This window comes from Benincasa hispida, chromosome 2 (assembly GCF_009727055.1).
Source record: "Benincasa hispida cultivar B227 chromosome 2, ASM972705v1, whole genome shotgun sequence".
NCBI lineage: Eukaryota > Viridiplantae > Streptophyta > Magnoliopsida > Cucurbitales > Cucurbitaceae > Benincasa > Benincasa hispida.
Window position 1 is genome coordinate 48,870,850 of NC_052350.1, and position 26,877 is coordinate 48,897,726.

General features: G+C 34.4%; 1 protein-coding gene and 1 non-coding gene across 2 annotated transcripts; one reads left to right on the plus strand and one right to left on the minus strand.

The window, feature by feature from the left end:
• Positions 1-23,878: 23,878 nt before the first annotated feature.
• Positions 23,879-23,982, minus strand: LOC120072422. Its single transcript, XR_005480481.1, has one exon. It is a non-coding gene; the product is annotated as a small nucleolar RNA R71 (small nucleolar RNA).
• Positions 23,983-24,845: 863 nt separating this feature from the next.
• LOC120072130 lies at positions 24,846-25,691 on the plus strand. The gene has a single exon (XM_039024543.1). It carries the CDS (start codon positions 24,846-24,848, stop codon positions 25,689-25,691), a length of 846 nt encoding a protein of 281 aa, XP_038880471.1.
• Positions 25,692-26,877: the final 1,186 nt, after the last annotated feature.

The following is a 26,877-nucleotide window of genomic DNA, read 5'->3' on the forward strand; positions in this document are numbered from 1 at the left end:
ATCCGAAGGGGGATGCTCCCAGGGCACCATGAGGCCAAGCATGAACCTCACGGCGTGAACATTCAGGGAGAAACGTGAGTGGAATCATTAACATATCATATATATCTCTTCCTCCCACTAAGTATTTTATAACCTAGGGTTTAGTTTACTTAGAAAAAACACGGCTAAGAATTTTAAGGAAGTGACTTTTTAGGTTTGTCAAAGAGTAACATTTACCTTGGAAAGTTGAACAACTTTTGATCATCATTCATTAAACTCTTTAACAAAGTCTTTGATCAACTGTCGCATGCTTGTAGCAAATCTATCCAATTCACCTTTCCATGTAGGTTCCAAGGTAGGGGTGTTTCGTTTACGTCAGCATAAGTACCGCAGCCTAGACAAAACCTGCATTAGACAAAAGGTCCCTTATACATAGATTTAATACAAATTTAATCTTTTATGCAATCAATTTAATCCTATTAAATCGATTCAAAAGATTAAACTAGATAGCTAATCTCATTAAAACCTTGAACTTAGGTCTATCTCAATCCAGTCTTAAAACCTTTTTAAAACCTGAGTTTTCCCAAGTCCGCATGCAACTCTTTCTTATCGATTTTAGTTCTAATTTCCATTATAACACTTATAAACGGAAACAACCAAAACCATCTACAACGCGAAGCAAACACATAAAAAGCATTCATAATGCTTATAAACAAGCCTAAGTGTCATGCTCCATACATTGTTCATTCATTGCTACTTTTATATGATACTTATACAACCAAGCAATGAACCAAGCAAAACATGCTTCCATACACCCTTATACACTCTTATAATATAAAGATGATGCATGAATATGCTCACTGCATGCATAAATATAACTCTTATATTTCATGATGCATGTGCATGCTTTCTTGTAATTTCATCATTCCAATAACTATATTATAACACTTATAATATATGATGCATGAATAATTGAATAACCTAAGGTGGGTTTCAAAACTATATGTCATACACTATGGCATATAAACAACATACATCTCATGTATATTAAACAAAAGTTGATAAAACGGGAGAATTAGCCTTAAATCCTCAAAAAACAAAGCTAACTATTACAAATTGCAAAGAGTCTCCAGTTCAAACAGGCAAACCGAGTCTTGAACCGTCCGGTCGAAGTCCGCATCTCCTTGATCGTGTACCAACTTCATGTGATTTCCTACACGATAGAGTAAACACTTTACTCAATCGTTTACCAACGCTTCCTAAGCTTAAACGATCGTTGCTATGCGATGAAGCATGAAGGCACGCGATCGTGCAGCGCGCAACGTGCAACGCAAGCCTTAAGCGATCGATTAAACGACAATGATGCGGTGAAACACAATCGTCTAAACAATCATTGAGCAAGCGCGAGGTATCGTATACCGCATGATTGTGTAGTCAGTGACTATGTAATGAAGCACGCTAACTACACGATCGTCTAGTGCGCACGCCTTTTATTAAACGATGAGCATCAAATGCTCTATACGATTGTTTACCTTCAGCATCCATGCGATCGAGCAACCAATGCTACGGGATAGAGCAAACACTTTACTCCATCATTAGCTAAACGATGGTTTAGTAAATACTACACGATCGCGCAAAACTTTTCTACACGATCATTTACCTTAGGCTACACGATACGACAAACCTTTGGTCATCTTCCTTGATGAGAACCGCATCTCCATGCTTTGAAATTTTATCACGAACGACTCAATAAACTCAAACACTTTGAATTACATACTCGATTGCTTGTTAATTATGCCCAAAAACGCAGGGGCCCTTACAAATTAACACTTTCTAATCACAAAGAAAGCTTTAAACAGAGGCAATTCTCCTATAAACATTCATCAACATCCATCCATAAACACATTTAACACTTAAACGCAATGCAGAAAAACCCACCACAACTGTAAAAGAAGTTCAAAACATAAATGAAATTTGGAATATCAGAACAACCTGGCTCTGATACCAATTGAAGGAAATCAAGCATGAGGATTTCCATGAGCAGCGGAATGATCGTTCCAAATTCCATTCAAATTGAACACTAACAATTACAGTACAAGAACGGAAAATAACAGGTCATGCAAAACTAGAAATTATAGCATGCTAACAAGAGTATCAAGGGATAGAGTATGCATATCTTTGAAGAAACATTCTTCAAGAATCCCTCGATCAATCCAATGCGTCCAAGAAAAGCAACACGAATGCAACAATCGAAATACAACATGATCAACAGCACGAACACAACGAACAGCCAAATTGCTCTTTGAAACCAATTGAGTTGAGTGAGGATACCACCACAATGGTTAACTTGGTGTTCTTAATGTGAGAATCCAGGAGTTGTGGGCTCTGTATGATTTTGGTTTAAGGAAGATTCTAGAGGACAAAAATCGTGTAGACGATCGAGCAAGTGGAAGATAAGAAGCTTTCTATCATATAGACGATATGCTCGATCTTATAGTAAATGGCAATCTATCGTATAGACAAACCCATACGATCGTTTAGCTATGACCAGCTGAATGACTATCGTATAATCAATGCTTCACGATCATTTAGTCTCTTTATAGCTATCGCTTAATGAAAAATTTTCACTTGATAGCTTTCTCCACGAGTTCTTTCCGAAAGTAGAAACTCTCTAAAATTAGAAAAACATTTTTCCTTTTATATCACGGTTACCATAAAACCACCAATAACCTCCCACTCAATTGGTTATTAGATAAAAAGAAATTAATTATCATATAATTAATATATGATAAATAAATATGATAACCAACTTACCATATTAGATTTATTACCCGTAGTTTTAATATTTCATCTCATGAAACATACAAACCATAGTTCTTTTTTTACTTTATGGTACTTAATGTAAATCATATTTACATTAATCCTCCACTTGATGTATCTCATACATCACACCAGTTATATCATATATAATTGAACTTCTCTTGTTAATTTGAACATTTCAAATCAACCTCAAGAACTAATTCTCAACTTGAATCCATTAATCTACAAAGGGGACCTTATGGACCTGTAGCTTGAAGCTCCAATGGTACGTGAATAACTAACTAAACTCTTTAGTCACGAGATCCACCATCCGTTAACTGCTGGACACTCCACTAAAGACCGACAGCTGCACTCTCCTCACTACAGATATATTTCTGTGTCCATGTCAACCAATCAACAGTGCGATAACCCTTCATGGATCGCTCGTAAGTATAGCTAGGCCAATTTACCGTTTTGCCCCTGTAGTTACATCTAACTCCTTAAATACTACTGATTTCTCTAATGAACATAAGTCATAGTCCTATTATGATTGAATCCTCTCTTCCAAAGAGAGGATGTGGGCACTATGTTCAAGACCCAAAATCAGCCCTTAAGGGAGCAATCTATCTACTTACCTCTGCTTTAGGGAATGAGTGAATTCCGTCTTGTTTAACTGAGTTCTCAGTTGCCCAATCAGACAATTCCTTAAAAAGGTAGGCTTGTTGAATTGGCAATCTGACCACTTTCACCCATACTAATCAAAGGACCACCCTCAAAGGCAGGAGTTCCCAAAACACTCAAGATTAAGGTCATGTCACCTATGGTTATTTAAGTGAGATGTAAGTCTCAAGTATCAACGATGTTATATAAAGAGACGAAACATCTCAAAAACTTTTTGTATAGTACACCCCCGCTCGCATGTGGCCACATGAATGTTCAGGATCAGACCATCTATAGTAGTTCACAATACTTGTAAACCTCTACAAAGTGGGTCGTATCCACAGTGTCACCAGGATAAGGTATTCTTCCTATATCCTTATACTGCAGACCTTTTTAGGTTATTACTTAATGCATTATCCACTTGTATACCTCATATACATGCTTAAGTTTACATACAATAACTACGGATCTTTGTTTATTGGATATGAGTAAATGCAAATAAGAGTTTTATTTTATTCATAACAATGTGTATAAAGATTATAAACTACGAGACTTCGGGAGAATTAGGATACCAATCCCAATCGTAAATGGATCTACAAAAGGAAAAGAGACCAAAGTGGCAAGGTGCAAATCTATAAAGTCAGACTCGTGGCAAAAGGTTTTACTCAAAGATAGGTGATTGACTATGAAGAAACCTTCTCTCCTATTTCCATGATAAAAATCAATAACAATACTTTTATCCATTGCCGCATATTATAACTATGAGATATGGAAAATGGATATCAAGATAGTCTTTTTGAATGGCTATCTTGATGAAAGTATTTTTATGTCTCAACCAGAAGGGTTCATTAAACAAGGTCGAGAACAAAAGTTTTGTAAACTTAAGAGATCCATTTATGGGTTGAAACAAGCTTCTAGATCCTAGAATATAAGATTTGACACTGTGATCAAATCTTATGGCTTTGAACAGAACGTTGACGAACCTTGTGTATACAAGAAAATAGTCAACAAAATTGTAGCATTCTTGGTCCTTTATGTTGATGGTATCTTGCTCATTGAGAATGAGACAAGTTACCTTGCTGACGTAAAGAAATTGTTAGCATCACAATTTCAAATGAAAGATTTGGGAGATGCTCAATATGTTTTTGGGATTAAGATTTTTCAAAATCGAAAGAACATAAGCTTAACACTCTCTCAGGCATCTTATATTGACGAAATGTTGTCAAGATATAATATGAAAAATTCCAAAAAGGGTATGTTACCTTTTAGACATAGAATTTATTTGTCAAATGAACAGTCTCCTAAGACACCTCAAGAAGTTAGGGAAATTAAAAGAATTCCATATGCATCAGTAATTGGGAGCCCGATGTACACCATGTTGTGTACACGTCTTGACATATGCTTTGTAGTTGGAATCTCAGCAAGTTCCAATCTAACCAGGGCCACAGTCACTAGACGGCTGTTAAAAATGTCCTCAGTATCTCAGAAGAACGAGGAACTATACTCTTGTGTATAAACCTAAGGATTTGATCCTTATAGGATACATTGATTCTGATTTCAGGCTGACATAAATTCCAGGAAACCTAACTCGAGATCAGTTTTCACTCTTAATGGAGGAGCTATAGTGTGGAGAAGCATTAAACAAAGTTGTATAGCTGACTCCACGATGGAAGCAGAATATGTAGCTGCATGCAAAACAGCTAAAGAAGTAGTGTGGCTCCGCAAGTTCCTGATAGATTTGGAAGTCGTTCCAAATATGCACCTGCCCATTACTTTGGATTGTGATGGTAGTGGTGCAGTTGCTAATTCCAAAGAACCTAGAAGTCACAAACGTGGAAAACATATCAAAAGAAAGTACCATCTCATCAAAGAGATTGTACATCGAAGAGACGTGATAGTCATGAAGATAGCCTCAGAAGACAACCTTGTTGATCCATTTACAAAGGCCCTCTTGGTTAAAGTGCTCGAGGGCCACCTGATTGGACTAGGATTACGAACATAACCTAGGGCAAGTGGGAAAATATCAAAGGGTATTTTGGATGCCCTAGTTTATTGTATTTTTCCCTCTTTGTTTTCTCAACATTGTAAACATTATATTTTTATATGTTTATCTCACTGGAGTGTTAATCCAAGTGAGAGATTGTAGAGAAGATGGTAGAGAAGATCTTAATGGTTGTCTACTTGAAGCTTGAAGCACTTTCACGTCAATTTTAGTTGGATTTGAAAAGGATACTTCAAAAATATAGTGTTCAGCAAACTCTCTTCTATAAAGGTTACTTTGAAGCATGTTTAAACACAAATTAAATATAGTTAGAGTTAAACACAAATTAAATATAGTTAGAGTGCTTATTGATTCTGTTTTTCCTCCGCTACACGTTAATATACTCTTACAGTAACATGACCTGAATCCTGAGTGAGTTGTGAACTCCTGTCTATGAGGGCGGTCCTTTGATTTTTATGGGTGAGAGTGGCCAAATCACCAACTCAACAAGCCTACCATTTTGGGGATTCGTCTAATTGGAAAGATAGGAACATAGCTACACAAGATGGAATTCACTTCTTTCTAGAGGCAGGGGTAAGTAGATAAATTGCTCCCTTAAGGACTGATTCCGGGTCTTGAACAATGTGATGTCATACCCTCTTATGGCCCGAGAGGGGTTTAGTCATAGTTGGACTATGATCTACTATTCATTAGAGGGATCCGTAGTACTTAAGGAGTCAAATGTAACTACAGAGGCAAAACGGTAATTTGTCCTAACTGTACTTACGAGCAATTTGTGAAGGGTCATCGTACTGTTGATTGGTTATATCCAATAGATGCAGAAATATGTCTGTAGTGCGAAGAATGCAGTTGTCGGTCTTTAGTGGAGTGCTCGATAGTTAACGAATCGTGAATAATTTAATTAAAGAGTTTAATTAATTATTCATGTACTGTTGGAGCTTCAAGCTACAAGTCCATGAGGTCCCCTTGGTAGCTCAATAGGATTAATTGAGAATCAGTTTTTGGATTAATTTTAATTATTCAAATTAATAGAGAGATTTAATTATATATGATATAATTAAGTTGTTTCAATTATATGTGATATAATTGTTATAATGTATTTGATACATTATAGCTTAATGAGAGGAAATAAATATTTGAATGAGATTCAAATATAGTCTCTATGAATGGGATTCATAGTTGTTAAATTTAATATAAATATGATTTATATTAAATGTCATTTAAGAGAGAAAAGAACTATAGTTTAAATTGTATGTGATACAATATTAAAATTATAGGTTATATGTTATATTTGATATAACATATAATTATATATATATATATATATATATAATATGATAAGTTAATTATCATATTTATATTTAAATTAATTATTATTTTAATAATAATGAATGAAGTTACAACTCCCTTCCCCTTCTTTTCTCTTCACCTACGTAAGTGGTTGGTGGTTATTTTTGGCAAGTAGAAAAGAAAAAGTTTCGTTTTCTTCTTGGCAAGAAATTGATTGATTAAGATAGTGAGTAAACGACAAAAGAGTTCTGTGTGTTTGAGTTTTTGAGAGAGTTCCCAATCTTTCTTCTTTACAATTAAGTTTTTCCTCAAATCCAAAATAGCCAGATCCCACCACTCTTGGTTTCTCATCCTGAGAATACCGAGGAAACATTCATAGTCGTATTCGTTCTTGTTCAAGGTTATTCTTGAAGAAAGTCTTCAAGGGGTTCGTGAACTGTTCGAAGGAAATCGTGAAGAAAGGTCTTCAATGGTGAGGTTTCTAAAATCATTTCATTAACATGCTGTAATTTATATTTAAATGCCTATCTTGTTTCTTGTATACGGTAAAATTTATATTCAAAGAAAAATAGAATTTGATCGATCTGCTTCCACTCAAGGTTCTCCTCAAAAAGTTCCTTCAAAAGCTTTTGTGGAGCAAGAGAAAATAGAATGCAAAGCTCTTGTTTGTTTGGACGTGACAATAAGATGGAACTCTACTTATCTTATGCTTGAGCATGCACTCAAATTTGATAAAGCTTTTCAAATATTAGAGGAAGAGGAGCTGGATTATCAGGATTATTTTGCTAAAGATGATCATGGAAAGAAGAGGGTAGGGCCACCAAGTAATTCTGATCGAAAAAATATTGAAGTGTTTGTCATGTTTTCTAAGGTATTCTATGATGTCACTACGAAGATAAGTGGTTCTTTATATATGACTGCAAATTCTTACTTTCATGAGATGTGGGGTACTAATGAGCTTTTAATTCGTTGGAGCAAAGAACATAACTCTATTTTGCATACTATGGTTGTAAATATGAAGGCAAAGTATGACAAATATGGTGTTCATTTGACAAAATTAATAAGCTTGTATTTCTAGTTGTGGTGTTTGATCCTCGTTATAAATTAGATTATGTATGCTTTTGCTTTGAAAGTGTTTATGATGATGTTATGGCTAAAGCTCTTGCTGATGAAATTGAAGCTTATTTGATATGTTTGTATAATTTTTACAAATCACAAGTTGATGGTTTTGGTGATGATTTGAGTGTCCAAAGTTGTGTTTATGAACAAGTTGAATCAAGTGATAGTTCAAGACTATTGAATTCGGGAATTATTGTTAAGACTGACCCGAGTGGTCTTGTTTTATCACGATACAAGAGAAGAAGAGAAGAAAAACATACTTTAGAATTGAGGAATGATGTGGATCGATATTTGTTCCTTGTGAAAAGCTAAGTGATCATTTGATGTTTTGTGTTGATGGAAACTAAATGGCCATAAATACCTATAAAAAAATTGCTCAAGATGTTTTTGTCATTCCAATGTCTGTTGTGGCTTCTGAATCAGTATTTAGTACAAGAGGGATGATCCTTAATTCTTTCAAAAGTTCATTATCACCTAAAGCAATGGAAGCTTTGATTTGTAAACAAAATTGGATCCGTGGCAAAACAACCTTATTAGATCTTCCTCCACAACTTGAAGAAATTGAGATTTGTGAAAAAATAGAGAGTGGTAAGTGGTGCCTCCAACTTAATTGTTATTCATTTGCTGCAATTTACTATACATTTTTAGTGGCATTATATACCTTTATATTGTTTTTCTAGATAATGTCCAGCCCTCCATCACAACACAAAAAATGAAACTCCATGGGTTGGCAATTTTCATGGTAAGTTGAATACTTATATGATATATCTTTTTATTTTTCATTGTTAGTTTATTTTATTTAAACTAACTTGGAATGTTTTTAAATTTTCAGGACTAAGCTGAATGCTCAGGATACTAATAATTGTGGATTTAGAAGCTTGGTTCATAGTTTAGTCTTTGGCTGTCATTATGTAATTCTATAGGATTAAGAACTTATGTGATTATGTATTTTATTCTATTAATATTGTACTTTATGTTTTGGCTAACTATGGATTCATGGATATGTGGTTTCATAGATATGGATATATTATACTTTATGTTTTAGAAATTTGATTCACGAATATGTTTGTGACTATGGATTATGGATATGCCAATTAATATTTAAAGACTATTTTGCGTTTATATTTATCTTGGATCAATGTTTTTATAATGATTGGATTGTAAGGTTTCTTAATCTACAAAAAATAGGGAGAGAAAAAAAACACAACCCAACAACCCAACCCAATCCAAATTTTAAGGGTTGGGATGGGTACCCTATTCGGGTTACTCGGGTAGTCAATTTCACCAATCCGAATTTTCGGGTTGGTCCAAAAAATATCCCTAACACAATCTAATCTAACCTATGTACACCCCCTAATCTAACCTTTTATAATTTGAGTTGGATTAGTCTTTTTCCAACCCTTTATCAGTTATTTGAAAAAGGTTTGTGGGACTACGAATGAGTCATCCCTTTCTTTAATTTAATTGTTTCTACTCAATGAACCAAAACATTCGCATATCATAAAGTAGGAGAAGTGAGATGGGATGGGATGCCAAGATGTCACTTTGGATTTTTTATTTAAATTTATTTTATTTGCAATATCCAATTCTCCCTTTTCGAGGAAACAAAATTGGTTTGAAAATTTGAATGAGAAGCAAATTTAGCAATTTCTCAAATGTATAGTAGATAAATGCATATGAACTTACCAATAAAAATGCATGAAATTCCACTAATAAAATGCTTGAAATCAAATATTTTTTTGTTGGAACCCGATTGTTGGCTATATTTGTTTAAGATGGCTTGGTTATTCTGGTTTGGTTGTTGTCCCAAGATTTAAGACTGTTTGGAACATTGGCCGTCTTGCAGGATTTGTTTTATTTCTTTATTTATGCGACTGCAATTTTCTGCCATTAATGGATTTTTTTTCTTTTTGGTTTAAATACCAATTTTGAGTAGACTGGCTTTTCTTTTTGTTGTTGCCTTTTTAAGGTCGTTTTGCTCAATGCTAGAGTTGCCGCTTTTGAGATTAAATATTCTTGTCTGTGAGATTTTCTTTTTTAAGGTCTTTTTGTGTTCGAGTTAGTTTTGAAGAAGAGTTTGTGGGAACAATACAGATCAAGGCGTCGAGTCTTGATCTCTTGGTGTTTCATAGATCTCTTAATTTCTTGAGGGATTGTTGAATTTAAGGGGAGCTTGAGTTAGTTGTGTGAAGGGAACCTCACATCAAAGTAGGAAGATCGTGATTGAGAAGCGTTCTCAATTTTAGGAGAACCTAAGAGATAGCTTACTAATATTCATGTTTAGGGGGAGTCTGAGTATTCTTGACTGGAGGTCTCTCACTTAGATAGAGTCTGAGTGGTATTCTTGAGAGTTGAGTTATTCATGTATCACTGTTCTTGTCATTCATTTATAAATAAGTATAAAATTGTAAACTGCTTAACTTTATACTAGTAAAAATATCTTTCCTTGGACACACTACCCCCAAACGTAGGTGGTATTGTACCGAATTAGGTTAACAAACCTTGTATTTAGTTTGTTTATATTGCGTTTGTCTTTCTGGTAATTCTTGAGTTTGTAGATACATTGTGTGTGACATTATAATAATGAGTAGTCGAAGATCTTTTTTTCATCTTTTATACTATCTACAAGAGGCTATGCGAGAGAAATTTTGGTTTTTCCTCTAGCTCCTTTTAGTTGATGATTATATGAATATTTTAGGGTTTTACATTAAATCTAAATATAAATTGTTAGGTTTTTTTATTAAGAAAAATCATTTTAATGTGAATGGTATTAAATATGTAAAAGGAAAAAAAATAGTTTTACGTGAATGATATCCTAGATTTCTTCATTTTAAAAAATTAGGTTCAATTTTGATTTAATTTCGAAATCAAATCGAATTTCATCTATAAATTCACTCCCTTACCTTTCAAGTTGTCATCAATTATCTCTCTCATTCTTTCTTATATCTCTTTTTTCTCCTTATAATTGTGTGTTTTCTTTTGCAGAGTTATGCATAGGTTAATTCCAACTATTCTTTCATAATGGGTGAGGTGTTTTCGGTTTCCTTTTTTCTTATGTAAATTTTTCAAGCTTTTTGTAATTTATAATGATATTTTGGTTTTAATTAAAATTTGAATTAAGAAAATTAATCAAATCATCTAAATAAAATAAATAGAAAAATAGAAAAATATTTTAGTTTATATTTAAAATTTAGAATTTAGAGGCTAATCAAATCCACCAATAAAAAAAGATCTTATATGAAAAACTTATTAATAAACAAACATATGATTATCAAACTAAACCATAAACGCTAGTATTTAGTAATTTATTTTATTATATTGTTTAATTTCATTCCCTTTCAAAATTCACTAATTTGATCAGAAATCTCATCTTTGTAGGAGTTCTCCAAAGATTTAAAGAACAAATATATTTTTGTTGAAAAAATATGTAAAAAAAAGTGTAATTAATATTTTTAAAAAGTAATAATAAAATAAAGTATATTTATTATTAAAAAAAAAGTATTTGAACGATTTTTTTACTTGGGATTGATATTTAGGGTCCTCAAAATCTCTATTATCTCTACTAAATTTTGATTAATAATATGACAAAATAATTTAGATATTTATTTATTATATTAATATATATCTATTTTAATGATTTTTTCACCGTGAAATAAAAGAAAGTTTTCTCTTTTTAAATAGTACATCATAGTTAACTATTTATTGCAAAATTAGAAAAATTCGGAAATCCGGTCAAAATTTATAATTAAAAACACGTTCGAAAAACTTATTGAAATAAATATTTTATAAATTGATTATATTTTGAAAATTGATAATACACGTACATCACACGTAATAATAAACTAATATTATAAAGTGTGTCAATCTAACCAAAACCTAACGACAAAATAAAGCCAAAGTAGAAGAAATGTTTAAACAAAAAAAGTTAGAATAATATGTTGACTACTTGGTCAATTTTAGTTTTTGTATTTTTAAACATCAAATTTTAATTCTTATAATGTATTTTTCTTGTAAAAAGTTATTTTTGTATTTAACCAAAAAGACTAATTTAAATTTATTAAAAATGTTGAGACTAAAATTGAACCAATATTAAAATATAAGAACCAAAATAATATTTTAATTTATTTAAAAAAAAAAAAAAGAGAGAGAGAGAAAGCTGGTTCCTAGCTATAAAGGTATTTAAACAAACTAAATAATAATCATAATATCCCTACAATTAGTATAATCATTTGTAAAAATATTCATAACTAACTAAAATCCATATTTCAAATGAAGATATTAATCTGATCACCTATTTCTAATATTTGAAATTAAAATTCAGAACTTGTAACTATTCTTTTAAAACAGAAAAACATTTGACTTGGCCAAATATAACAATAAAAAAATAAAATAACATATATATATAGATCACTATCATAAATTTAACCTTTCTTGACGTATGAGATTTTTGTTTTCTTGATGGTCATGGAAAGAAACCGTCAAGAAAATTCTTTATTAAAATATTTGGTTTCTTATAACTCGTGTTGAAATATATGTGTGCACATAGTGTGCTCAACAACCAGGTAGTACAGAGTGTGGATACTATATTATGAAGTTCATGCACGACATAGTAACACATAGGAGCAAATATGTTGAGGAAAAATGGTATATATAGAATTGAATACACTAGCAAACTAAATACATCTCAATTATTTGAAACAATACACTCATGTATGATATTCAAACTCAAACGAAAGTCAGATGGTGCAACAAGGCTTAGATATGAAAATAACCAAAGACCTGAAAGAACTTCAAAACCTTTGGAGATTCAAAACGTAGTCGAGGTACACTTCTAGTAAGCACTGTCCTGAAGACAATTATTCGCTCTACATGGGCTGCAAGCAGACTACAGCGATCGTCTTAGTAAATACAACGACTAACTCCGATAGAACTGCAACCTCGAACTACTGGGATCTAGCAAAACTCTTGGATACTTGCTCTCAACTCAACTCAAGAACAAAAGAAAGAAAGAAAGAAATGAGAGAACTCTTCAATTTGGAATGGGATACTAAAAATGAAGAACCAATACCTCAATGGTTACCTTAGTATTCTCGGTGTGAAAATCCAATTGAGTGAGGACACCACCACAATGGTTACCTTGGTATTCTCGGTGTGAGAATCCAAGAGTTGTGGGCTCTGCATGGACTTGGTTAGAGGAAGAGACAGGAGAAACAACAATCGTGTAGACGATCAAGCAAGTGGGAGATGGTATGCTGTCTATCGTATAGACGATATGCTTGATCGTGTAGAAGATGGCAGCCTATTGTATAGACAATGCCACGCGATCATTTAGTTACGACCAGTTGAGTGAACTATCGTATAGTGATACTCCACGATCGTTTAGTCTCTCTACTAGCTATCGTTTAGTGAAACACTTTCACTTAATAGCCTTCTCCATGAGTTTCTTTCCAAATCAAGTTACTTCTAATTTTAGGAAAACATTTTTTCTTTTATCTCACGGTTACCATAAAACCACCAATAACCTCCCACTCAATTGGTTATTAGAGATGAAGAGATAATTATCAAATAATTAGTATTATTATAATATATATGATAACCAACTTACCATATTATATTTATAACCTATAGTTTTAATATTTCATCTCATGAAACATATAACCATAGTTCTTTTTCTATTTTATGGTACTTAATATAAATCATATTTACATTAATCCTCCACTTGATGTATTTCATACATCACACAAATTATATCATATATAATTGAATTTTCTCTTGTAAACTTGAACACTTCAAACTAACACTAAGAACTGATTCTCAACTTGAATCCATTTAGTTATCAAGGGGACCTTATAGACCCGTAGCTTGAAGCTCCAACTGTATGTGAATAACTGACTAAACTCTTTAGTCACGGGATCCACCATCCGTTAACTACCGGGCATTCCACTAAAGATCGACAGTTGCACTCTCCTCTCTATAAATATATTTTGTGTCCATATCAACAATTCAACAGTGCGATAACCCTTCACAGATCGTTTGTAAGTATAATTGGGCTGATTTACTATTTTGCCCCTATAGTTACATCTAACTCCTTAAGTACCAATGATTCCTCTAATGAACATAAGTGATAGTCCTACTATAACTGAGATCTCTCTTCCAAAGAGAGGTTGTGGCCACTATGCTCAAGACCCAGAATCAGCCCTTAAGGGAGCAATCTATCTACTTACCCCTGCTTTGGGGAAGGAGTGAATTCTAACTTATGTAACTGAGTTCCCAGCTCCCCAATTAGACAAATCCCCAAAAAGGTAGGCTTATTGAGTTGGCAATCTGGCCACTCTCACCCATACTAATTAAAGGATCGCCCTCAAAGGCAGGAGTTCCCAAAACACTTAGGATTAAGGTCATGAAACCTATGGTCATTTAGGTGAGATATAGATCTCAAGTATCAACGGCATTATATAAAAAGACTAGTCATCTCATGGTCCAATCTTACACAAACTCTTTGTATAGGATACTCTTGCTCGCATGTCTCCACATGAATAGTCAGGATCAACCATTTTTAGTAGTTCACAACACTTGCAAACCTCTACAAAGCGAGTCGTATCCGTAGTGTCACCAGGATCAGGTATCCCTCCTTAATCCATATATTACAGACCCTTTTAGGTTATCACTTAAGGCATGATCCACTTGTATATCTCATATACATGCTTAAGTTTACATACAATAACCATGGAGCTTTGTTTATTGGATATGAGTAAATGCAAAATAAAATAACTCTTATTTTATTCATAACAATGTGTATAAAGTGTACAAACTACGAGACTCCGGGAGAATTAAGAGCCAATCCCAACATGAATCACATTCATATATTATATAGTATTATAAATCACATTTATAATTAACTATATGTTATAATGTATCAATATACATTATATTAATTTGAATCTAATTCAAATATTTATCTGTCTTATTAATTATGAATCATATTCATAATTAACTATAATGTATCAATGTACATTATATTAATTCTCTTATACATAGTATTAATAATAAATCACGTTCATATTTAACTATAATGTATCAATATATATTATACTTTATATTAATCATATTGATATAAAAATTTTCTTAAATAATTTGAACATTTCAAATCATAGCAAAACCATTTATTACTCTATTTATCCTTAATGAGCTAGCATAAGGGAACCTAATGGATCTATAAATTAGAAGCCACATTGATATAAGATTAATTAGTTAAACTTTTTAATTAATCAACTAACATTCATTAATTGCAGTCACTCGAATAAAGACCGAAAATTGCATTCTTCGCACTTTAGATATATTTCTGCATCCATGGATATAACCAATCAATAGTAAATTGACACTTTACGAATTGTTCGTAACTACAATTGGGTCAAATTACAATTCTACCCATGTAGTTCCATCTAACTCCTTAAGTACCACTAATTCCTCTAATGAACAATTAGTTATAGTCCAACTATAAACTAAACCCCTCTTTGGCCAGTGAGAGGGTGATAGCCCTCATTGTTCAAGACCGAAAATCAACCCTTAAGGAAGCAATTCATCTACTTACCCTAGAACTGGGAATGAGTAAATTTCATCTCGTGTAGCTATGTTCCCAGCTCCCTACTTGGAAAAATCCCCAAAATGGTAGGTATATTGAATCAACGAATTTGGCCATTTTCATCCATATAAATCAAAGGATTAGCCTCATAGACAGGAGTTCACAACTCACTCAGGATTAAGGTCAAGTCACCTATGATCATCCTATTGAAATGTTAAGCTATTTGAGTAATGGTGTGATAAAGAGAGACAAATTATTTCGCGGTCTAGTCTTATACAAACTCTTTGTATAGGATACCCCCACTCACATGTCTCCACAAGAACGATTAAGATCAAATCGTTTGTAATACTTTACAACAATTGTAACAATTACAAAATGGGTCGTATCCGCAGTGTCACCAAGATGAGGCACTCAACCTTATCCATATATTATAGACCATTTAGGTTAATACTTGAACATGATCCACATGTATATTTAAGTTACATAAAATGACATTGGATCTTAGTTTATTGAACTGGGTTAATACACAAATAAAATAACTTTTATTTTATTAATAATAATTTGTTTATACAAGTTTATAAACTATAATAACGAAGAGATTTAGGATACCAATCCCAACAATTAGATGTGGAGAGAGTTAAGTATCATGAATTTATAGGATGCTACATATAATGCATGTTTTTTATATCGATGCATAAATAATTTAGTATGCATAGGTTTAGGATATGTGATACGATGTCAATTTTGGTAAGGTTAGGTCCTATATGATAGGATTTTTTTTTTTATACTAATTGTTTGTAGAAACATTGTTTTACTGGTCTATAAATGAAAATTACTTGGTTCATTTGTTGGATAGTAAGTTTATTAAATATGTTACTTGTTTCATTAAGATTGTCTGATGCCATCAATTTGGATATGTACTATTGAAATTTTGGAGTTGTGTAGTTGGTGGCCTGCAAGAGATCTGTGTAGTTGTTGGTAGTTGGTTTTGTAATTGAAAGGTATTAAGAGGAATGATATACTTTGTAATTTGTCTGATTCTAATAATGAGGTAGTCGTGTGAATGAAAAGTTGAATGTATAGTTGGTGGTTTGTAGGAGCTATGTAAAGTAGTTAACTTGGTAGGAGTTTAGTGAAGTTGTGTGAAGTTATTTTGCAGAAGTTGAGTGAAGTTGTATAAAATTGTTATTTTGCAAGAGTTGTTTGAATTTGTTGGTTTGTAGGTATGTAAGTGATTTTGTATATTTTGTTGTTTGAGATACTATGAGTTACTTCTTGATGTAAATGCAAATTTCAGGTTTAAAGCGTATTTGAAATCGATTGATCTTTTTTTTTTCACAAACTATTTTATTGCCTGTCAACGTATATTTTTATTGATGAGCAAAAAATATCACAAAAAGTGTATTTTTGACATTTAAAAATCGTCAATAAAAATATACGTTGACAGGCAATAAAATAGTTTTCTTAACATACACAAAACATTAATAAAAGGTTTTCTTGATGTTTTTAAAAAATAGTCGATGGACAAAAGAATCAATATTACCATACTTTGACATTCGAAAAGTATCAACAAAAGTATTTGTCTTGACGGCTTTTCAATATAGTTGATGGGCAAAAAAAATCAAAGAACCCTTTCTTGATGGTTAAAAACATCAACAAAGAATTTTTTGTGACGTTTTTTGGTCGTCAATAAAAACCATTTTTCTTGATGGTCAGACTTTCTTGATGGTGGCTTACTTGACGTTTTTTGCCCATCAACATAGATATATATATATATTTTTTTTTACATTTTTTGTGTATCAACAAAGGTCAAATTTGTAGTAATGTGTGCAAGATAGATAATATATTCAATTTATTTAAGAGGGAAAACTTTGTCTAGTATTTAGTGGATAAAACACTAATTACCTTTGAAGATTTGATTTCTTACCTTCATATTTGTTGAACATAGGGGTCGTTTGGTTTAAGATTTTAAACATATCCATGAATTAAGTATGCCTAGGAATGAAAAAGCTTGGGGAATAAGATTGTTGGGAATCAAGATGTAAGAGTTAAACAATATGCAGCGGAAGTATCAAGGATCCATAAGCATTCTAATTCACTAATTTTGGCTAAATTAAAGCATGCTCTTCATTAAAAAAATGGGTTTTCAGAACATACCTTTGATGAACTCTCCAAGAAAATGTTTGTTCAGCTGTTGTCTTCACTTGATATCAATGTGAACCATCTCAAAGCCTTCCCTACTATATTCTTGGAGCTTTAGGCAGAGTTGTGGGACTCAAGAATAGCTTGAAAATGTGAAGAAATAAGGAAAGCTCATAGTAGCAAATTGAAGAAGATAGTTTCTTCTTCACCATAGTTTCTCTCTTCAAATTCTATATATCTCTTCTTCTCCAATAAATCCAATCTTCTTTATATATTTAGATGAACATGCAAAATGATGGAGTGCATGGCTTGCAGCTCATGCTTGGAGAATCAAAGTAGAGAAGATAATGGTTTGTGTGTAAGCATAAAGATGATGATAATGGAGAAAACTCCTTTTCCATTTTGTGCAACCATGCAAAACGTTTTTCCATTTTCTTTTTTTTTAAATATAAAATGACTTTAAATCATTTTCATTCAAAAATTGATTTTATTAAATTAATTTCATAAATTAATTTAAAAAAATAATTAATTAAATATCAAATATTAAATTAATTTTTGCATAATAATCATCTTCATATATTTAAATCATATTTAAATATTTATTCTCTTGTTCCGTTTAATTTGAACATTTCAAATTAATTTCTCAAGCTACCCTAAAGCTTACCTATTTACGAGCTAGTAAGGGGACCTCGCGGACCTACAGATCATGGGCTCCAACGATCCGAGATTAATCGGCTAAACTCATTAGACCGATCTAACCCCCGTTCGTTAACTAATGGGTGATTCCACTAAAGTCCATAGCTAAACTCCCCTCACTGTAGATATATTATGTTCACTCGATATAACCATGATTAGTAAGTTAAACCTTCACAAGTTGCTCGTAATAACGGCTGGGTCGAATCTCTGTTTTTCCCCCTTAATTACCTCTTGTTCCTTAAGTTCCACTAATCCCCTAATAAACAATTGATTTATGATCCAATCAACAAATTGAATCCGTCTCAGGCTAATGAGAGGGTGAGGCCTCTTGTTCAAGACTCAGAATCAGCACTTGAAGGGAACAACCTCTCTATTGACCCTAATCGGGTATGAGTGAATTCCTTCTTGCACCCTATGTTCCCAGTTATTCATCCGGTCTTATCCCCAAAATGGTAAGCTTATTGAGCAGAGGCAATTGGTTTACTCTCACCTTTTGCAGATCAAAGAATAATACCGAACAAACAGGAGTTCATAGTTAGCTTAGGATTAAGGTTAAGCTACCTAAGTCATCACTTTGAAATAGTCAGTCTTAAATAGTAAACATCGTTATAAAGTAAGAGTGACAGGTTTCGTGGTCTGATCTTGCACAAAACTCATTTACACAGGACACCCACACTCCTAATTTCTCAACATGCACGAATTAGGATCACTTCGTATGTAGTACTTTACAACTCTTTGTAACAACTACAGAGTAGGCCGCATCCAATAATGTTACCAAAATAAGGTACCCAACCTTATTCATATACTATAGATCATTTTGACTATTTGCTTGAACCTGATCCACTTGTATGTCTCCACATAAACTTCAAGTACTCATATAATAGTCAAGGGACTTAGGTTTATTGGATTTCTAAAAAAACAATATATTCAACAACAACTTTATCGAATTCTCAAAATAAGTTCTAATGTTTACAAACCATGAGTTTTAGAACATAAAACCCAACACAAGGATCATTGTGTTTGGTTGTACATGGGAATGTTATCAAAATTTTATGGTAACAAATTAGCTTTATATTTTATTTATAAAATTAACCATGGATACCTCTATAAAATTTTATTAGATTAATAGATAAACAATAAATTCAATTCAAAGTCGTGAGTAAAGTTTTACGTAGGCAGTCTTTGTGGGCTGTTTGGAGTGAGGTTGAGAGGTCTTGGTGCTTGAAGGCTATCTTGCGTTGTAGAGATAGATTCAAGCATCTGGTTCAATTGATGGTCGGCGATGGACGACCATGTTTTGTTTGGTGGAATCCTTGGCTGCCGGAGGGGTGCGATTATGGATTCATATGGGTCTACGATGGTTTATGATGCAGTAAATAGTTTGGAGGCGCGATTGTCGGAGTTCATGGATGGTGAGGGAGGTTGGAGGTGGCCTATAGTGTCTTGGGGAGTTTCTTGAGATCCGGGGTCTAGCTCTTACTTCAGGCAGTGGGCTAAGTGATGGGAAAAGGATTATTGGGTTTAGGTGTCGAGTGCTAGTGGTCGATTTTCCATAGCTAATATGTGGGAGACTTTGCGTCCTCGTCGTTCTAGGGTGTCTTGGGTTGGTATTTTGTGGGCGGGTTTATATTCCGCGTCACTCTTTCTATGCGTGGTTAGCTATGAGGGACAGGTTGTGGTACGCAGGATTGGTTGAGGAGATGAGGGGTGTGATGTCAGAAGGGGGGTGTCTTCTGGTTGTGGAGTCGCAAGATCATCTATTTTTTTAATGTGGGTTTGGAAGAGAGGTTGGTCTGGGTGCTACATCAGTTGGGTTCATCGCATCTGGTGACGGGTTAGAATGTCAAGTTGAGTTGATTGTGCCGAGTTAGGGTCGAGTAAGAGGGTGCGTAGTAAGTTGTTTCCGTGTCTTCTGATGTGCTTCCATCTACTACATCTGGCAGTAGCGTAATCGACAGTTGCATTGGAGGTCAACCGAGGATGGTGTCTGCTCTATTTCACTTATGGTATCTACAAGTTCATGCTCGAGCTACTTCCTGGCGGATTGATCTTCTTGATCTTATCTAGTGTGTTTACATATGATTTTTCTTCTTTTTGAACTTGTCGTTGCTCTTTGTTTATCTGTTGGCCCTAGGTATGGGGTTTTGGTTTCTTTTCTTTGGCTTTCGCCCTGGTGGTTTGGGGTATTTGCTTTTATGTTTTGGTTATGTTTTGTCTTATCTTGTTGACTTTGTTTTGGTAATGTTACCCTGTCTTTGCTTGTGCTTTCTTGCTTTGATGCCTTGATCCCAGGCTATGAGATCCCCCTTGTTGTTGTATAATAATATCACTTATTCTATTAAAAAAAAAAAAAAAAAAAAAAACTTGAGTAAAATTAATTATTTAACTATCAAATAATAATAATAACTAAATTATTAATTACAAATAGTTGTAAAATGAGTAATTTATAATTAAAGTTGCTTGATTACATAAGTTAATTTATCAATTTGATGAATTTATATAACTATGATGTATTAATTAATAAAACAATCAAAATCAGTTTAAGAGGATAAATATGATATTTTGTGATTAAAAAATAATGAATTATAATTACTCAATGATAAACTAATTATAATTATTAAAAAATAATCTCATAAAATATTAATCATAATGGTAATTAATTAACTACATATATAATTTATTAACGATTTATTAGTATTAATGCATCGGTTCTTTGTAGTTTATTATATAATTTATTTATTTATTTATGAATCTAGAATAGTTAAATTCAAATATTATAATTTAAAATTTAATATATTTTTTAAACTATAAATTTAATATTAATATGTTAATTAATTTTAATAATATAAAATAAAAGAATAAGTTCATATATTAAAATGGGAGAGAATGAGCATCAAGAAAACCTACATTTTTGGATGGGTATCATCATGGGTATAAGGAATGTCATGCCTAAAGCTTCAAAACTTGTACCAAACAAGAGAACGTGTATCCCTTACCCATTTTCATTCTTATTTCCATCTCAATTCCCTCAATCTAAACGTCCCTTAAGAAATAAAAGAAGGAAAAAAATCAAATTTTGTAAGCGATAGAGAGAAATGATAACTTGTAGAAATACAAGTTATTATTGCTCTTAAATTGGAACAACTAATGTTTTTAATGATAAATTCTCCTCATTTTAAGAAGAAATACATGGATTTATCAAATATTAGCAAACTCATACAAAAGAAGTTTTATTACTAAATATCGTGGCACTAACGCATTGTATTGCAGGATTTCAACGCAAGGATTAACGCTAATGCATTAAACAAGTGTCGCAGGAAAAGCTCCAACGCAAGGGCCATGCGTCGGAGGGAGTTCAACGCAGAGAAGATTCATTGCTCTAGGTTGATTGTGTCACATCATCACTTACAAGTATGGGCACCTGCAAGCAGGCGGCGTCTGAAAAGCTTCCAAGCAGCAGGCGGCGTCTGAAAAGCTTCCAAGAGTCAGGCGGCTAACCAGGGCATGGACTTTAATGCTAACCAGGACATGGACTTTAATGTTGCCCATTCACCAAGTGGATGTGACCAACGCCTATAAATAGATGAAGTCCCTCCAGAGTTAAGAAGTTCGAAAAATTGTCAAGATCCTTACTCTCTATGCTAACCAGGGCATGGACTTTAATGCTGACCAGGACATGGACTTTAATACTGCCCATTCACCAAGTGGACATGATCAACACCTATAAATAGATGAAGTCCCTCCAGAGTTAAGAAGTTCGAAAAATTGTCAAGATCCTTACTCTCTATATATTGTAGTCATAGTCTTAGTTCTGTAGAAGTTGTGTCGTGGTGTTAAGACGATCAAAAGGGTTGAAAACCACCACCACCGCCAGTCAGGGAGCGGAGGAAGCCACTCTTGAGAAAGACACTCCATCCACTTCCTATACAAGTGATTGTACAGAACGAGATTGAGCTAAAGAAATACAAGAGATTGTATTCTTTGGCTTGACTCAGTTTCCTTCTTATTTAATGCTTTCATTCCATTTGATTAAATATTGTTTTTTTTAAAGACTCCTTATTTCTTTATAAAAGTCATATTTGATCCATCATACTTACTATTGTTTATTTCTTGTTTATGTTGAATGCATTAATACTTTATGCACAACTTCATTCTGACGCTCAAGCCAACTTGACAACTTGGTAAAAGCATCTTTAATTTAGACTATTCGAAAGAATAACTAAGCTACATTAAGTAGGACGCCTAGTACAGCTAGAGCTAGACTTATTGGTGTCTATTGCATGTATTAGACGCATGAATCCTAGAGATAGGCTTTGTTTGTTATTCACGTTGAGAAATATTGAATGAAGTCTGACGCAAAAAAAAGATAAGCAAATCATCCCATCTCATTCACATCACATTCTAGTTGTGTAGACTCATTTTAGACCGACGCGTCCACTTACCTTAAACTCCATTTTCGCATGATCCATCATTCACCACTCCTCTTTTGTATCTTCTTGCACAAGTACAGTAATTTAGTGTAAATAATATATTTCTCACATTCATTTAGGAAAACACCTACAGTAGATACAACGCAAGGTCTGCGTTTGGTCAACTGAATCCCTGAAGTTCCGACCCTGGACTTACCAGGAAACCTAAATCAATATTATACATAGGCTGGTTTAGGAACTAACTTGCCAACAGTCTATTTATTAGAAGTTAAGGATATATGTGCGTCTGTGCCATATATCTAACGCCTCAACGCGTTTACAATAAACGCGATTCAAAGCTTAAAAACGAATCACTTGTATTATGAAAGACTATTATATCCAATTTATTTTATACAATACACTCCGGAGCAAATCATTTTAGCAAAACAAAACAAGTTTTTTGGCGCCATTGCCGGGGAAATTCAGAATACAAGGAACTAACCAGAAATTTATCGTTGATGTCATCTCGGTTGTAGGAACATTTCAGTCGATAGGAATATTACAAGCGTACGCACTAAGCTTTATGAATGTTTTTTTAGTCATGGGAGATAGCACTCTTTGAATTCAGATACGATCCCGAGATTGAAAGGACCCTTTCCAGCATAGGAAACCGATCCAATCGGCGTCGAGATTTTAAGGCAGTATTTCTCAGACAATAAGACATGGCAACCGAGCAATTGGCGGAAGAGTAGGACAAATTCAGAGCAACTTAGCTCATGCTGCTTCAGAAATGCCGATCCTGATGGCAAAAAGACAGCACGTGTCCCATGAGGGAAGTACTGGATCCCCTGTACTGTATGATTTCTCTCCGTTGAATTAGTATTACCCAACGCCGGATGAAACCGAAGTTCGTCGAAATTGAAATCTGTTATGCTCCAAATGCTCCAGAGTGTTGGACAATTTGGGGGTGGTCGTGGTGAAGATCCTCATGCCCATATGAAACATTTCCTGGAAACGTGTAATTCATTTGTCATTCCTGGAATCACTCCAGATGCAATCAGGCTATCCTTGTTTCCTTATTCCTTGCGTGATGACGCAAAACAATGGGTGAATTCACTGGAGCCTAGTGTAATCACCACCAGGGAGAAGTTGGTGGAAAAATTTATGCAAAAATACTTCCTACCTACCACCAACGTGAGGAGGCATCGAGAGATTATGAACTTTGAACAAGAAAATATTGAGACCTTTAGTGCCGCATGGGAGCGTTTTAAGGGCTTAGTCAAAAATTGCCCAAACCATGGACTACCACTGACTATCCAAATGGAGACATTTTATGGAGGACTGAATAGAGCATTACAGATGGCAGCAGATGCAGCAACTGCTGGTGGACTTATGGACAAATCCTATACTGAGGCTAAAGAGATACTAGTCCACATTGCCAAACACAATATGGAATGGGTGGATGATACATATGATGGAAGAACTGACAGGAGAAGAAGATCTCAGAACGTTAATTCTATTGATGCCAACGCAATAGCCACACTTTCTACTCAAGTGGCTATGATGACCAGCCTTCTGCAGAACATAATGTTGGGAAAGCATCAAATCAGTAAAATGTGAATCAGGTAGAGCCGTTTGGGCAGCCCATGGTTAGCTGTGTGGGTTGTGGAGATCCTCACTCCTATGTTGAATGTCCACAAAACCCTCAGTCAGTATGATTCATCAAAAACAATTCATTCTCTAATACATATAACCCTAGATGGAGAAACCATCTGGATTTTTCTTGGACAGGAAGAAATCAGCAAGAGCACCACCCAGGGGCGAACCATCAGCAAAGGAATGGACCGCCGCCTTCATTTCAACAAACTCATCAGCAGCATCAACAACCATTTAATAGAGGACAGGCGTCGAGCTCAAGATCTCCGCTTGAGAACCTATTGAAGGAATAATTAGCCCAGAATGATGCGTTGCTGAAAAGCCAGGCGTCATCTATCAGAAACCTGGAGATCCAGGTAGATAGCAAACGGGTTGAAAAAATAGGCAGCCTGGGTTCTACCTAGCAATACCGAAACACCTGGGAACAATTCAATGGGAAGAACAAGCTCTTGAAGAAAGAAGAATGAATCCAAGAAATAGTAGTCCTTCGAAAGAATGCATTACACGTTCAATGGATCAGGAAGAAAGAACGCTCGAGACCATAAGCCATTCAGAAACCAGTACGTCTAACGCGGGAAAGCCTGAGGTGCCGCTGAACGCACCATTCCTTAGGCGTCTGATGAAGAAGAATGATGAACATCAATTCAAGCGCTTTCTTGAGCTCCTAAAGCAACTGCACATCAACATTCCACTTATAGAGGCTTTGGAGCAGATGCCAACATATGTAAAAAATTCTAAGGACATTTTGACGAAGAAGAGAAGAGTCAGTGAGAAGGAAGTGATAGTGCTAACGCAGGAATGTAACACGTTAGTAAGCAACAATCTACCAAAGAAGCAAAAGGACCCTGGGAGCTTCACAGTTCCTTGTTCGATAGGAGGATTGGATGTGGGTCATGCGTTGTGCGATCTAGGAGCCAGCATTAATCTCATGCCACTTTCAATTTTTAAGAAATTGGGGAGTGGTGAAGCACAACCTACTTCTGTCACCCTTCAGCTCGCTGACAGAATAATTAAGTACCCAGAAGGGAAGATTGAAAATGTTTTGGTGAAGGTTGACAATATCATATTCCCAGCAGACTTTATTATCTTGGACTATGAAGCAGATAGGGAGGTACCAATTATCCTTGGACGCCCCTTCTTGGCTACCGGGAAAGTTTTAATTGACGTGTATAAAGGTGAATTAACTATGTGCGTGGACAATGAAGAGGTAAAGTTTAATGTGCTCAACGCATTAAAGTTCCTAGATAGTGAAGATTGTCAACTAAACAGTATTGAGTTGCCTGAAGAAAAGACTTATGTATGTGAGGTCCTCATGTTGGAGGAGAGCCTGAAGGAATCAGAGCCGCCAAGTCAGTGAGCGGTAGACAAAACCATCGCGTCCATCACTTGAAGAACCACCAGAACTCGAGTTGAAACAGTTACCTGAACACTTGAATTATGCATTTCTTGGAACCAACAACACTTTACCTGTGATCATTTCCACAAATCTTACAGAGCCTAATGAGCAATCTCTTTTGCAGAAGCTAAAAAAGCACAAGCGTGCAATAGGCTGGACGCTTGCAGATATCCGTGGGATAAGTCTATCTTTTTGCATGCACAATATTAGGCTGGAAGAAGGGAAGTCGGGGTCAATCGAGCCTCAAAGAAGGCCGAACCCCATAATGAAAGAAGTGGTCAAGAAGAAGATTTTAAAATGGTTGGACGCAAGAGTTATTTATCCGATATCCGACAGTAGTTGGGTAAGTCCAGTCCAATGCATTCCCAAGAAAAGGGGAACGACCTTGATATTCAACAGTAATAATACCCTCGAGAACTATCACGGGCTGGCGCATCTGTATGGATTACTAGAAGCTCAACGCAGAAAATAAGAAAGACCACTTCCCTTTTCCTTTCATTGATCAAATGCTTGACAGACTTGCAGGTAAAGAATTTTATTGCTTTCTCGATTGTTATTCTGGTTACAACCAGATTCTGATAGTTTCGGAAGATCAGGAGAAGACTACGTTTACTTGTCCCTTTGGAATATTTGCATTCAGAAGCATGCCCTTTGAGCTGTGTAACGCACCTAGGACATTTCAACGATGTATGATGGTCATCTTCTCTGACTTCCTAGAAAATATGTTGAAGTCTTCATGGATGATTTTTCAGTCTTTGGAGACTCATTCCAGTCATGCCTAGATAATTTGGAGGTCGTCCTCACTCAATACGAGGAAACAAACTTGGTGCTGAATTAAGAGAAATGTCACTTCATGGTGACTGAAGGAATTGTCTTGGGTCACAAAGTATCTAAGGTTGGCTTGGAAGTAAATGAAGCCAAAATAGATGTCATAACAAAACTTCCACCACCAGCAAATGTTAAAACTTTACGAAGTTTTCTAGGGCTTGCTGGCTTCTATAGACGGTTCGTTAGAGGATTCTCTCAGATTGCACGACCTTTGAGTGCATTACTAGAGGCGAACCAGCCCTATAACTTTAAGGAAGACTATACTGACGCGTTTGAAACTTTGAAGTATTCGTTGACGACAACTCTAGTAATGATAGCA